General features: G+C 40.6%; 1 protein-coding gene across 1 annotated transcript in view; it reads right to left on the bottom strand.

Moving 5' to 3' along the window:
• The window catches only part of LOC577623 (metabotropic glutamate receptor 1), a 40,133-nt gene that overhangs the window by 13,734 nt on the left and 10,761 nt on the right, over positions 1–15,638 (bottom strand). Inside the window, exons 3-4 of the mRNA XM_030995478.1 lie at positions 7,110–7,359; positions 5,496–5,673 (exon numbers count right to left, since the gene is read on the bottom strand). Coding sequence (XP_030851338.1) covers positions 5,496–5,673; positions 7,110–7,359 — 428 coding nt within the window. The remainder of the gene's footprint in view (positions 1–5,495; positions 5,674–7,109; positions 7,360–15,638) is intronic.

Consider the following 15,638-nt stretch of genomic DNA (forward strand, 5'->3'; position numbering starts at 1 on the left):
TGTCTAAAATCAGTCCCCCCCCCCCCTCCCCCTCCTGCGCGAAGTGCGGAAGCTTCTACGTTGCATTAAATCATTAGAGAAAGAAGACGATTTGTTGTACCGTTCTCGACTCTTAATCCTCGTCTGAATTCAGACCCCCCCCCCTCCCGCGCGAAGTGCGGAAGCTCTTACGTTTCATTAAATCATTAGAGTAAGAAAACGATTCGTTGTACAGTTCTCGACTCTTAATCCTTGTCTAAAATTAGTCCCTATCCCCCTCCCCCTCCTGCGCGAAGCGCGGAAGCTTCTACGTTTCATTAAAAGGTTAGAGAAAGAAGACGATTCGTTGTACAGTTCTTGACTCTTAATCCTCGTCTGAATTCAGGTTCCCCCCTCCCGCGCAAAGTGCGGAAGCTTTTAATCTTCATTTAATCGTTAGAGAAGAAGACGATTCATTGTACCGTTCTCGAAAATAAACCTCATCGGAATTTAGTTCTCCCTCCATCCCGCGCGAAGCGCAGAAGCTATTACGTTTCATTAAATCATTGAAGATTCGTATTACCGTTCTCGCCTCTGAATCCTCGTCTGAATTCAGTCCCCCCCCCCCTCCCCTCCTGCGCGAGGCTTTGGCGTTTTGTTAAACTATTAAAGAAAGAAAACGATTCGTTGTATCGTTCTCGACCCTTTATCCTCGTCTGATTTCAGTTCCCCCCCTTCCCGCGCAAAGCGCGGAAGCTTTTACGTTTCATTAAATCATTAGAGTAAGAAAACGATTCGTTGTACAGTTCTCGACTCTTAATCCTCGTCTGAATTCAGTCCCCCCCCCCCTCCCGCGCGAAGTGCGGAAGCTCTTACGTTTCATTAAATCATTGGAGTAAGAAAACGATTTGTTGTACAGTTTTCGACTCTTAATCCTTGTCTAAAATTAGTCCCTATCCCCCTCCCCCTCCTGCGCGAAGCGCGGAAGCTTCTACGTTTCATTAAATCGTTAGAGAAAGAAGACGATTCGTTGTACAGTTCTTGACTCTTAATCCTCATCTGAATTTAGGTTCCCCCCCCCCCCCCCTCCCGCGCGAAGCGCGGAAGCTTTGGCGTTTTGTTAAACTATTAAAGAAAGAAAACGATTCGTTGTACCGTTCTCGACCCTTTATCCTCGTCTGATTTCAGTTCCCCCCTTCCCGCGCAAAGCGCGGAAGCTTTTACGTTTCATTAAATCATTAGAGAAAGAAAACGATTCGTTGTACAGTTCTCGACTCTTAATCCTTGTCTAAAATCAGTCCCCCCCCCCCCCTCCCCCTCCTGCGCGAAGTGCAGAAGCTTCTACGTTGCATTAAATCATTAGAGAAAGAAGACGATTTGTTGTACCGTTCTCAACTCTTAATCCTCGTCTGAATTCAGACCCCCCCCCCTCCCGCGCGAAGTGCGGAAGCTCTTACGTTTCATTAAATCATTAGAGTAAGAAAACGATTCGTTGTACAGTTCTCGACTCTTAATCCTTGTCTAAAATTAGTCCCTATCCCCCTCCCCCTCCTGCGCGAAGCGCGGAAGCTTCTACGTTTCATTAAAAGGTTAGAGAAAGAAGACGATTCGTTGTACAGTTCTTGACTCTTAATCCTCGTCTGAATTCAGGTTCCCCCCTCCCGCGCAAAGTGCGGAAGCTTTTAATCTTCATTTAATCGTTAGAGAAGAAGACGATTCATTGTACCGTTCTCGAAAATAAACCTCATCGGAATTTAGTTCTCCCTCCATCCCGCGCGAAGCGCAGAAGCTATTACGTTTCATTAAATCATTGAAGATTCGTATTACCGTTCTCGCCTCTGAATCCTCGTCTGAATTCAGTCCCCCCCCCCCCCCCCCCCTCCCCTCCTGCGCGAGGCTTTGGCGTTTTGTTAAACTATTAAAGAAAGAAAACGATTCGTTGTACCGTTCTCGACCCTTTATCCTCGTCTGATTTCAGTTCCCCCCCCCCCTTCCCGCGCAAAGCGCGGAAGCTTTTACGTTTCATTAAATCATTAGAGTAAGAAAACGATTCGTTGTACAGTTCTCGACTCTTAATCCTCGTCTGAATTCAGTCCCCCCCCCCCCCCTCCCGCGCGAAGTGCGGAAGCTCTTACGTTTCATTAAATCATTAGAGTAAGAAAACGATTCGTTGTACAGTTTTCGACTCTTAATCCTTGTCTGAATTCAGTCCCCCCCCCCCCTCCCCTCCTGCGCGAGGCTTTGACGTTTTATTATTAGAGAAAGAAAACGATGCGTTGTACCGTTCTTTATACTCTTAATCCTTGTCTGAATTTCAAAAAAGTTCTTTGTCTGCTCCTTTTTCTTCCTACGTCCTCTTCCGATTGGAGGGGGGACCCCCCCCCCCCCCCCTGGCTACGCGCCTGCGGTCAGATAAACACATCTTGATACCTTGTCCGACCCCGCAAGCTCAGGGGTTTAAGGCAATAAATTACGATCAGATCAGCATTCAGGGGCCCGCTTTAGGACCCCTGGTGGGGTCGAGGCGGCGGAGCCGGCCCCGGAAGTTCAGGGGTTTTAGGCGTTTAATAAAGGTCAGATGAGTACATTTTTGTGTATACCTTATTATTTTGTGACACTGGCAAGTCACTATTTGGCGTGGGGTACAGGGGGCAGAGCCCCCAAAAATCAGGGGTTTTAGGCATTAACTTACCGTCAGATTATCATCTAAGGCCCGCAGTAGGGCCCTAGATGGAATCCAGGGGGCAAAGCCCCCTGAAGCTTAAGGGTTTTAGGCATTTAATCACGGTCTGATGAGCATATTTTGATGCCTCATTATTTTGATAACACTGGCAGTTAACTATTCTCACTTTCTTGCTCTCATTCTATTTTATTTCTCTTTAATATACTTTGTCAATAAAAGTGGGGGGGGGGAGCTCGAGGCTCTCGATCCCCGCCGTACCTCGGGCCCTGACATGTACGAATCTCAAGAAACATATTTTTTGCCTGGTTGTAAATTTAGGAATTTGTCATTTTTCAACAAACACTTACAAACGTATAATTTACTAAAAAGTGAGGAAAAATTTCGGAAATTATGTCATTTCAGCATTATTTGTAATCCACCGTTGTGGAATTAGAAATAAACCACGTTTGAATTTTATTTCCCCCAAGCCCCCCTCCCCCCTCTATCAGTACGCCAGTATCTCCTCTTTTCCTTTTTTCTTTCCCTTTCCTTCCTTCTCTCTTATTTTTTTTTTATGAGGGGGGGGGGTAAACAGCCTGGGAGGCAAGGCCCTTTCGGCCCCCGATCTCCTTCTTCCCCCTTTTCTTTTCTTCTTCCTCTTCTTTCTTTCCCTTTTTCTCCTTTTTCCCTTTCCCTTCTTTTCCTTTCTTCTCTTTTTTTTTTTTTTTTTTTTTTTGCGGTGGGGGGGGGGGGGGCCAAGGCCCGCTCGCCCCCCCCCCCTGGATCCGCGCCTGATGTTCTCTCGGATAGTGACTGAAAGTAGACCTAAATATAGAGATAGAGAGAGAGAGCTTATACACGATTCATTAAAGAGCGGCCGAGGGAGAGGTATACCCAGGGCGAAGATTAGCGGCACTTTGGAAGTTAATCTCATTCTCATTTTACAACTGGATTAAAGAAAATGTCAGCTTATTGAAGAAAATGTCAGCTTATGAACGAAATAATAATAATAATATAATAATAATATTTAATTTTTTTATAGCGCTTAATACAAATGTCTCTAAGCGCTTTACAATTACCCCGGTCGTTGGATTCAGTGCTCTCCCGCACACACTGTGTGCACAATCTCCACTCCCTGGGGAGCATTCCAGCCGGGCGTTACTTGACACTCACAAGCTGTTTGACCAACAATGACGGCCGCATCCTACCGGGTACCCATTTGACACCTGGGTGGAGAGTAGCAAGTGCAGGTTAATATCTTGCCAAAGGATATTAGTGCCGTTTCGGGAAATCAAACCCTTCTCGTACATTGTGACCCGCTGTACTTAGCTTTCATCTTGTATCAATGTGTCAGGCGTATCCAGAAATCTATGGGCAGACCTGCCGAGAATTTTTGTGTTAAATTTATTTGCTGTCACCAGTTTAAAAGTTTACATGCTAGAGAATTTTAGTGTGCACTTTTATTCTTTTTTACCTACTAAACTATTTTACCTATGTATTTCTTTGTTTCTTATCTCGCTTTTTTACTTTTCTTTTTTTGAATGATGAGGTATCTATCTAGTTATATTTGATTACTACTATCATTTTTATCGAGGAAGCAGCCCTAGACATGTTTGGTTTTTTACTGAATGTCTGAATAAATACAAATATACAATACAATATAAAACCCAATAAACACCGACAGCCAAGTGCTATTTGTTTTTGTGGGCGTCCAAATGAGAAGGGGCGGTTTAACCTATGATGGATACGCCACTGGAGGTGAATAATCGTTCTTTTCTTAGGGGAGGGGGTGGAGCAATGTTTGCTCGATTAAACTAGTAATCGCATCCATTATATCATCACGCTAACGGAGTAAGATGATTATGGTCAACATTTGTTTTCTTATCAAATGTATAAGTATTACATAGGCTTGTTATTACAGTCCTACATCCACGAAGGCATCATTACAATCATCGTTTTTGTGTGGGATGAAGAATTGAAGACAAGAAACAGACAAAGATTATCCACTTGCAGACTTCTTTGGTTGCTTAGAGGTTGTTATGCCCTTTAGTAGACGTTGAAGGCCACATTCACGTTTGGATAATTTCTATTTTTACACTTAATATTACCCGAGGGGAAGTTCCTGAGAAAATGCTTTGGGCCAAAGATTGCTTGTCTCTGCTATAATTACATCTTCTGAATACCCAATCGCAGTCAAACTAAAAAGGAGGTTAAAATGAGGTACACCTGACTGCAGTTTGTGAAATGTCATGGCTATGAATAGTTTCACTGGATCTTCTGTTTTGTACATAATCATACGCAGGCGAACCATTATTTTTTACATTTAAATCGCATGAAACATCATTGTAAGTCAGTCTCTTTTCCATATTTGGACAATAGAAACTGACTTTCAAAAATTATCTTGAATCTTGAATGGTGGTGGTGGGGGGGGGGGGGATGACATGAGAAAAGTGGAAGAAAAAAAGGAATAGAGGAGAGGGCAACGTAGAAACAGGGTGCGTTCCTCCTCATACCCCAACCCTTACTCGGTGGCCCTGCTCCCTGGCATAAACCGGCGCTCTGTCCTTATGCCCCATCAACCAAATAGCTAGCTAAAACTAAATACACACTTCGCCACGGCACTGATATAGACACAAGATTCACTGCAAACATGGCCTTGGGTAACATCTTAGTCAACTCTCAAAGAAAATTACAGTCAAACCTGCTTTAATAGTGACCACCTGTCTGCAAAGACCACGTTTGTTGTTTCCCAATGGTTTCTCATTGAAACATTGTACTAAAGGAACCTGTACATAAAGACCAACTGCCTATAAAGACCCCTTGTCTTGTCTCCCTTGGGTGGTCTTTATAGACAGGTTTCACTGTGTATTCCTACCTTAGCATGATGAGGCGGGCAGGGTTCACTGCAGAAGGACCTAGTGATGAAGTCTGATCCATTATTCCACATCATAATAGAATCATTCATCGACAGCAAACCATCCTCCCAAGCTCCTACTGTGACGTAATCAAAGGATCTGCCGTCAGATGATCGCTGGAAGTTGTAGATGTCATACCTGCATGGATACATACACAAAAAGTAATGTTTGAAGATTTGTCATGCCATGTCAACATGGTTCATAAATAACGTGATGGGACGCGATGAACAGAGGGAGTTCAAAGGGATGAGGATAGACCTTTGTTTTTAAGGACTGACGCCCAGGAACACAACGTTGCCAACTTTAGGCACCATTAAACCAACTGAAACCGTTCCTCAGCGCCTGGTCAGTGCGCCTCTCTACTTTCTCCATGTAACAACAATTTAAGACGTCATTCTTCATATCTATTTTAATCAATATAGCCCAAACATTAGCCAGCTAAAATTCAACACGACTTTCGACACTTCAGGGTCACTGTAATTTTAACACTGGGTACAATAACCCCTGGATATCATGTGTACTTTAACAGATATCAAGCTTACTCAGCTTGATTGCATTTTGATTAGATTTCATATTATATGAAGATCATGTAGTTATACTCTCATGCAATTTATGACGTGTTAATTGAACCACTTTCTTATAATAACAGTAACACGGATTTAATGAGCACGTGGGCCTAATGAAATCGGTCATTGAACTACAATGGTGATCAATTTGTACTCGGGGACTTTAATTGAATCATCTATGCCTAATTGCCTATCATGTAAGCGTTACCTTTGAAAGACCTACCATTTGAGAATTCTTTTGTAAACGTAAAATGACCCTTTTAAAGGCAAACAAACATACACACATATTTGTGCATATTAATTTTTGTAGAAAAAAATATTTTTTGCATTAAAAATTGAAATGAAATAGTTCTCCTATCTTTAGGTTTTTAATACATACACACTCGTAACATTAAACATATAAAGATAAAAACGGTTATTTTTTACAATATTAAATTTAACAAGTGTTATAAAAATGTTCCAAGCGGTGAATTCCATTATGAATGTAGATAAGTGAAAAACCAATCATTTAGGAGTTATATCATAGAGATCACTTCATTTTGGATTTTAATTCACTTCAGATTACAATGGAATGTATTCTAATAGTGGTTTGAATTACCCTTTTGAGAATGAATTACACTTTTAAAATTAAAATTAACACTCTAAAACGAAGTGCTCCCGAAAGAAGTAAACGTCATATAATTACATACAGGGATACTTTCGATTATTGTCGTGGTCTAGTGGATACATCGTAGGACTGTCGACCACATGTTTCGCGGTTCGAGTCCCACCGCGTCACTAATGTCCTTTGGCAAGGCATCAATCTACATTTGCCACTCTACACCCTCCACACGGTTACCGATATGACGGACATTCTTAAAGCTGTGACCACCGAAAATGGTAGCCTAGCAGGGCTGGGGTAATAGAAGCGCTTTGAGAACATTAGGTATGTGCGGTATGAATTTATATCATAATTATCATTATTAATATATTGTTATTATTCAAGAAAAATAAAATGGTATTGCTTACTTTCCCGGTGGGTCTCCATTTTGGTCAAACTTGATATGATCGCCAGACATGCTAAAGTAGGAAACATTAAAGAGAGCTTCGAGTAACTCCCGACCATCTATGGGCTGCATCTCTGGGCATAGACCAACCGTTCCTACCCCGCATATCCGCTGCTGAAGATTATGTAATCCGTAGGCCACGGTGTAGATGGCATTCACAACAAAGCTCATCTTGGTGTCCTGGTTGTAACCGTCCTCCAGACTCTCATCACCTAAAAATGAGAGATTAAGAATTAAACATTTATTTGTAATATTCCGTTTTCAAAATGCTTCAAATTTAGGATGGAAGATTATTTGGGAGCTTTCACATACTTTTGTTTATTTCAGCGCTATATAAGAACGAGCTATTATTATTATTATTATATTCTTGTTTAATTTTCTTGTCAAAACTTTTTCTTTTCTTTTTTGTGTCTTTTGTATGTATTTTCTTTCTGAAAAGTTTTCCTTTTACGATAATTAGAATTTTGCTTTTTGGTCGATTTCTCTCCATAGAGAAAAAAATACTCATACGTATTCAATTGTAATTTCAATTTTAACCTATTATTTGAATGAACATACGCGTACGCTTCAGTTTCTCATGACGTCATAATGTCATGATTGCATCACAAGCAGATGATCGCGCATCTGTTAAACCCCTTAGTTACTGTCTAGATTTGTTCACACACTGATGAATATAAAGTATGATGTTGTAAACTGCATTATCCTATCAATTCGGAGTATTCAGAACTGACGATGCTGAAGGGAAAAGGTAAATTTTATCATCTAAATTATTATTTCGGAAATTTTAATTCAATCTTCTTCTTTTTGTAAATTGTTTATGGTCCCTGTAACTTAATATCCTATATGGTTGGTGGGGTGGTCTAAATACTACGTCTACAGGTTTATGCTATGAATTCCGATTTATCTGGATTACCCCGCTTTTTGATTGAAGAAATTAATACTTACTATATTTCATTATTTCTCAATATTTTATGACATTCATCACATTACGCGGTTAACCTAATTTGTATAACTACCATGCTGATTTTTAAAAGTATTTCAAGTCCCGGGCCTTCCTCATTATATGTTCCCCTTTTCCCGGCCCTTTCATTGCTAGGTATTTGTCATGTCTCTGTTTCTTTATTGCTAAAGTATCAATAAAGTGATGAACCACTACCAACAAACGAATCAAGACGAACCAAACGTTGGTTTTTCGTGGAAGGGAAGTAGTGGAATTCCAAATGCGTCGGTGTATTCTTCGAATTATTTGATATAAAAAATGGACATTGAAGAAATTTGCTCATTTCTACATCCTTCTTGCTAATCATTTCCCACTAAATCGCTAGGATATGATAAGCAGATTCCTAATTGTACATCATTTGGTAACGTGATAATCGTTACGACAGTTATTTCAATTCTGCAAAAATATGAGTTGTTGCCTTGTCGCCACGGTCGAATACTGTCTTGACTATTTCCTTAATATGGAAAACAAATCTTCTCACATATTACGGGAATTGTTCTTGCAAAACAGGATGAGCTGAATTCAGGATTATAAAATGATGCATCAATAACATTAATACATGAGGCCTCTCCACTGCTGTCTTACAGTTTTACATCAATTTAAAAATCACCCGAGACCACTTCATGCAAAACAAGACGTGGTACAGTATAACACATTAGCTGTCTACGGGTTAAATTTATTTAACATGTTTAACACAGCAATAAACATTTAGCAAAACATATTTTCTAATGGGGCCTATGATGAAAGAAGTCATTAGCCTTGTTGTTGGTACTCTTGTTGTGGTTTTTATTGTTTTAATATCTTCAAAATAAAAAGAGATCAAATTGCAGGTCAATATGAGGACAGACACGAGTAGATTAAACAGTAATAATTTGTGGTCATCTAAAATGTGATGTTTGATTTCTAAAGTTGTTAGCTGCAAAGCTGTTGCAAATACGAAGGTCTGTCTTTATAAATACTAGTATTTTAAATGATCAACAATTAATTGACTCAGTCCTAGACTAATTAGCACATGGTCTTCTAAAGATATGATTTAACATGATGAAATGTGCTGATTTTCTTCGTTAGCTGAATCTGCTACATGTATTAATGAGGGTAATTATGACAGAGAACATGTCCATTTATCGCTAGTATAGCTGTAACATTTGGTTATCATTTAGCAAGTGAAAGTCGCTTCTACATTCATCAACATGATCAAGGTGATTGTATCGAAAAGTTATGCCTTCTCGGCTTCTCCCTTACGATTGAACGCCTTTCCTAACTGCTGTTTTATAATTAGTATGGTGGTCTTCATGCAGAGCTAGACTAATTAACACATGCGCCATCTTGAACTAACCGTTGTATGTTTGTTTAACTCGGTAAGAATCGTTTAGCAGAACAGTTTGATATTCTTTCATGGGGTTAGACATGACTGATGCCATTAGCAGTCTCCTGCTGGGGGATGTACATGCTGTCGTTAGATGTTCACGGTATACCGAACATGGCGTGCTAACATCACTGTGATGACAATGATAAGAAACATAGCCAAGCTCATTTTAAAGCGAGGCAGGTGGACCAATATATTGCTAACAGTCTTTGATCGAATATCGCAAGATGGCAATTACTGTAAAAATCGAAGATGGCTGATGGAGAGGAGAGAATGAGGGCGCAAAGATGAGATGAAATAACGCTCATGTAAGATATGGATAACATGAAGCACCCGACTAGCTTATGTGGGGAATGTTCCCAAAGTATATCAAGCGGAAGAGTCAAATAATTCAGAAGCAAAGACCAGGAACGGTACTTACTGCCAAAGCGAATACCAATTTGGCATCGACCAATAAATTAGTGCTCCTTTAAACTAACGAAATAAAGTGGGCACTGATGGAAAAAAGTGGAGCACAAGACACATTAATTCAAGGAAACATAAATGTTCCTGAGTTGCTTCGTAATGATGCCTAGGAACATTGAAACATAATGACCTGAATAGGATGAGAAGCCCATGGATTGGTGTAATGAATCTATTCGGCCTTATACTTCTTTTTCGATTGAGTCACTCAGAATGGTAATAGAAGAATCAAGCGAAAGACAATACGTGCCCTTGTGAATCTTTCTAGCTAGGCACACTTCGTTTTATTTTATTTTTACTCAGATGTAATGAAAGATTTTTTTTTTTAAAGAAGCAACGTAACATTCAATTACGTGTTTTAGAAACATTAAAGTTTAAACTTTGGAACGATCTAAATCGTTATAGCGTTATTAGAAATGGTCTATAGTACATTTAGTACGATAATACAGTAAATGCTTTTCTTTCTCTTTTATATGGTAACTACACAAATTATTTAAATTATATTCTAATTTTATCTCCACCTTGGAAAGATCAACCACACATTTCTATATGCATCTCTGTCTGTCTCTCTCTCTCTCTCTCTCTCTCTCTCTCTCTATTTCTCTCTCTGTCTGTGTGTGTCTCTCTCTCTCTATCTCTATTCCTCTCTCTCTCTCTCTCTCTCTTCCTCCCCCCTCTCTCTCTCTCTCTCTCCCTTATATCTCCCCCTTATCTTGCTCTCTGTCTCCTTTTGCTCTGTGTCTCTGTCTCTCCCTTCCTCTCCATCTCATTCTAAGACATCCTTCCCATTGTAAGATGAGCCATGTTTTGTTTCTTAGATATCCCTTGTGACGTAGACCAGATAATTTAAAAATAGAAGTAATATTCCGAGGGGCATTCCTTACAAGAAGAATAATGCATTTTTTTTCGCGATGACGCCCAAACTGCGGCACTGCAAATTTTCTAAGCTGTCTCTTTGTAGAAACAATTCGATCTGGTCAAAGTTGTGCGTTATTTTGTGAGTGCTTTCAGTGACTCAATCATGAAAATAATTGTGTTCAATTAAGAGAAAATAGCGCGATATGAGAACAGGTCTGAAGCTGATGAGATTGACAGAACCACCTCTCAAATCGATGCCCACGCAGTGGCGTACCGAGGCCTTGTTTGAAGAGGAGGAGCAAGGGAGAAATTGGAGATTCGTATTTGAGTAAAGAATACACTATTTGTGTCAAACTGTATGAAATGCTCTTCCATAGAAAGAGGAATGTTGCTAAGAAGGCATATTTGGAAGAAAAATTAATAGGCGGCTTCTGTATTGAACTGGATGCAAAAATGATAACCAAGTATTCAAGGGGATATCACCTTACATTGGTCAAGTTAATCATTTTATCTTAAGATGGCAGTTGTTAATTTAATTTCTATAATCATTTCGCATGTCCATCGGGCTTTATTCAAGGGAGGTACATGGATCCCGTGCCCTCTTCTCACTCCATCACCCAAGTGAATTAAAACTTACCTGAACATCACATTTTGTGACGTCCATAATAACGAACCCCCCCCCCCCTCCTAACACACACACACACACACACCCACACACACATATGCACAGGCGCGGATCCAGGATTTCTTAGGGGGGGGGGCCCAAATTTGAAATTATGCGAGCCAAATATTGGTACGTTATGGTGACCAACGACGTAATGCGGGGGGGGGGGGCGAGTTCCCCCTCCCAGGCTTTGACGTTTCATTATATTATTAGAGAAAGAAGACGATTCGTTGTACCGTTCTCGAAAATAATTTTCGTCTGAATTAAGTTTTTCCCCTCCCGCGCGAAGCGCGGAAAATTTTACGACTTATCCAATTATTAGAGAAAGAAGACGATTCGTTGTACAGTTCTCGACTCTTAATCCTTGTTTAAATTCAATCCCCCCTCCCCCTCCTGCGCGAAGCGCGGAAGCTTTGACGTTTTATTAAACTATTAAAGGAAGAAGACGATTCATTGTACCTTTCTCGAAAATAATTCTCGTTTGAATTTAGTTTTTCCCTCCCGCGCGAAGCGCGGAAAATTTTACGACTTATTAAATTATTAGAGAAAGAAGACGATTCGTTGTACAGTTCTCGACTCTTAATCCTTGTTTAAATTCAATCCCCCCCCCCCCCTCCCCCTCCTGCGCGAAGCGCGGAAGCTTTGACGTTTTATTAAACTATTAAAGGAAGAAGACGATTCATTGTACCTTTCTCGAAAATAATTCTCGTTTGAATTTAGTTTTTCCCTCCCGCGCAAAGCGCGGAAAATTTTACGATTTATTAAATTATTAGAGAAAGAAGACGATTCGTTGTACTGTTCTCGACTCCTAATCCTTGTCTAAATTCAGCCCCCCTCCCCTCCTGCGCGAAGCGCGGAAGCTTTGACGTTTTATTAAACTATTAAAGAAAGAAGACAATTCGTTGTACCGTTCTCGACCCTTTATCCTCGTCTGATTTCAGTCCCCCCCCCCCCCCCCTCCCGCGCGAAGCGCGGAAGCTTTTACATTTCATTAAATCATTAGAGAAAGAAAACGATTAGTTGTACAGTTCTCGACTCTTAATCCTTGTCTATATTCAGTTCCTCACCCTCCCCCTCCTGCGCGAAGCGCGGAAGCTTTGACGTTTTATTAAACTATTAAAGAAAGAAGACGATTCGTTGTACCGTTCTCGACTCTTAATCCTCGTCTGAATTATGCCCCCCCCCCCCTCCCGCGCGAAGCGCGGAAGCTTTTACATTTCATTAAATTATTAGAGGAAGAAAACGATTCGTTGTAAAGTTCTCGACTCTTAATCCTTGTCTAAAATCAGTCCCCCCCCCCCCCTCCCCCTCGTGCGCGAAGCGCGGAAGCTTCTACGTTTCATTAAATCATTAGAGAAAGAAGACGATTCGTTTTACAGTTCTCGACTCTTAATCCTCGTCTGAATTCAGGTTCCCCCCTCCCGCGCAAAGCACGGAAGCTTGTAATCTTCATTTAATCATTAGAGAAGAAGACGATTCATTGTACCGTTCTCGAAAATAATCCTCATCGGAATTTAGTTCCCCCTCCATCCCGCGCGAAGCGCATAAGCTTTTACGTTTCATTAAATAATTAAAGATTCGTATTACCGTTCTCGCCTCTGAATCTGAATCCTCGTCTCAATTCAGCCCCCCCCCCCCCCCCCTCCTCCTCCCCTCCTGCGCGAGAAAGAAAACGATGCGTTGTACCGTTCTCTATACTTTTAATCCTTGTCTGAATTTCAAAGAGGTGGGGTCGAGGCGGCGGAGCCGGCCCCCGGAAGCCCAGCGGTTTTAGGCGTTTAATTAAGGTCAGATGAGCATATTTTTGTGTATACCTTATTATTTTGTGACACTGGCAAGTCACTATTTGGCGTGGGGTCCAGGGGGCGGAGCCCCAAAAAATCAGGAGTTTTAGGCATTAAATTACCGTCAGATGATCATCTAAGAGGCCGCCGTAGGGCCCTAGATGGAATCCAGGGGGCAAAGCCCCCGGAAGCTTAGGGGTTTTAGGCATTTAATCACGGTCAGATGAGCATATTTTGATGCCTCGAGGCTCTTGATCCCCGCCGTACCTCGGGCCCTGACATGTAGGAATCTCAAGAATCATATTTTTTTCCTGGTTGTAAATTTAGGAATTTTTTTTATTTTCCAACAAACACATACAAACGTATAATTTACTAAAAAGTGAGGAAAAATTTCGGAAATTGTGTCATTTCAGCATTATTTGTAATACACCGTTGTGGAATCAGAAATAAACCACGTTTGAATTTGATTTCCCCCAAGCCCCCCCCCCCCCTCTATCAGTACGCCAGTATCTCCCTTTTTTTTCTTTCCCTTTCCTTGGTTCTCTCTTATTTTTTTGTTGATGGGGGGGGGGGGTTAACAGCCTGGGAGGCAAGGCCCTTTCGGCCCCCCCCCCCCCCCGATTTCCTTCTTCCCCCTTTACTTTTCTTCTTCCTCTTCTTTCTTTCCCTTTTCCCTTTCTCCCTTCTTTTCCTTCTTCTCTCTTTTTTTTTTTTTTTTTTTTTTTTGCGGGGGGGGGGGGGGGCAAGGCCCGCTCGGCCCCCACCCCCTGGATCCGCGCCTGCATATGCACACAGGAAAAGATCAATTCTTCAGATGTTTTCAAGATGGATTTCATGAATTCACTCGCAAATATCTTAATTTTGGTTTCCTTTGTCTCTTATTTGTTTTAGTTTTTTAATATTCACTAATATGTTTGGTTTTTTTTTGGGGGGGGAGAGGGAGGAGATTGAATAGCATCGTCCGGATTTTGCCTGACGCCCCCTTCAAATACTGGAGGAAAGGTTTATTTAGCTTGGTAACAGTTGTTACCCATATCGTGTGTGTGGATCGTGATGTATAAACCATTCTCACGTTCATTATACTACCACGAATCGATCCCTTAAGTAAACACAAACTCAGCATACCCCCAATTTCTGTCCATTTTTTTCTAAAGGTGACGTAGCAACGGAAGATACTAATATGTGAAAGGGATAAAACAAAATTATCTCTGGCTAATAGATTATGGTGAGCATTTCAATATTAGATTTAGAATTAAGAATAGCGTAATATCATTTAGGCATAATTAAGTTTCTTAAAAACGACACTGCACTTTCTTACAAGTGAAGAAAATTGCTGCATATACCGTCTACATCCTACGTAGCGACTAAGAATGTCGAATAATTTATTGTTGAACTTCTAGCTATTTCACATCGTTAAAACAAGCTCTAACATTTTCTAAACATTGGCTTGAATTACCAAACGTATAAACTGGGTAACACATTTAAATGAGTTTTATTAAAATACGTTTTAGGCGTTGAAGCGTTTAAGCATGACTGCAGCTTGGAATGCGCTATTGGGTGGATGTGGACCCCCTGGCATTGCCTGGCTGTCCTGGTAGGCTCCTATCCTATCCTACAGAAGATCGGAGTACACACATAGTTGACGTGACAAATTTAGCCGTTCCAATGCTCCCATTTTGAATTGCTTGGCAAACATAAGTGATAACGGACAGTTGTCAGGTTTCAGCCAAAATGCTTCTAGATGTGTGTTTGGTGTATGAAGACCTATACAGAGACAGGCCTATAAAAAGAGTTCTAAGAGTGCACTAAAATTCTTCTTTGGTGAGCATTATGACCTAGATTCATGGGCTACAATGTGCATCTTTATGGCAGGATTGTAATTATAAATGAGCATCTACACCTAAGCCGTCTCTCACTGCATAGGAAAGCATAACTTTTTAAAGTACACGGAATATGGCAGAAAGTTGTTTAAGCCTGGAAGGGTTAACAGTGACAGTATTATACTGAATACTGACATTTTACCAATAGGAAATATCTAAAATTCTATAGCACATTACAATCCACAGACAGTCATAATTAAACAAAGAGAGTCAACGCCTTCATTTGTTAAGTCTTTTTATAATAATTGATGATCTATAGTAAAAGTGTTAGCTGGTGGAAAATATACTGACAATTTAAAAAGATATCCACAAGCATAAGTGTTTGAAATTTTGAAAAAATTATTTGCTATTTTGGTTCAATGATGGCAACAATAGTATAGACTTTACAGCGCACTTTCTAACAAATAAGTCACTCAAGGCGATACCATTATTCGTTGTCCAAACAAGATTTTAGAGCCTGTACAATATATTTCAACA

This window comes from Strongylocentrotus purpuratus, unplaced genomic scaffold, assembly GCF_000002235.5.
Source record: "Strongylocentrotus purpuratus isolate Spur 01 unplaced genomic scaffold, Spur_5.0 spur5_scaffold_21, whole genome shotgun sequence".
Classification (NCBI taxonomy): Eukaryota; Metazoa; Echinodermata; class Echinoidea; order Camarodonta; family Strongylocentrotidae; genus Strongylocentrotus; species Strongylocentrotus purpuratus.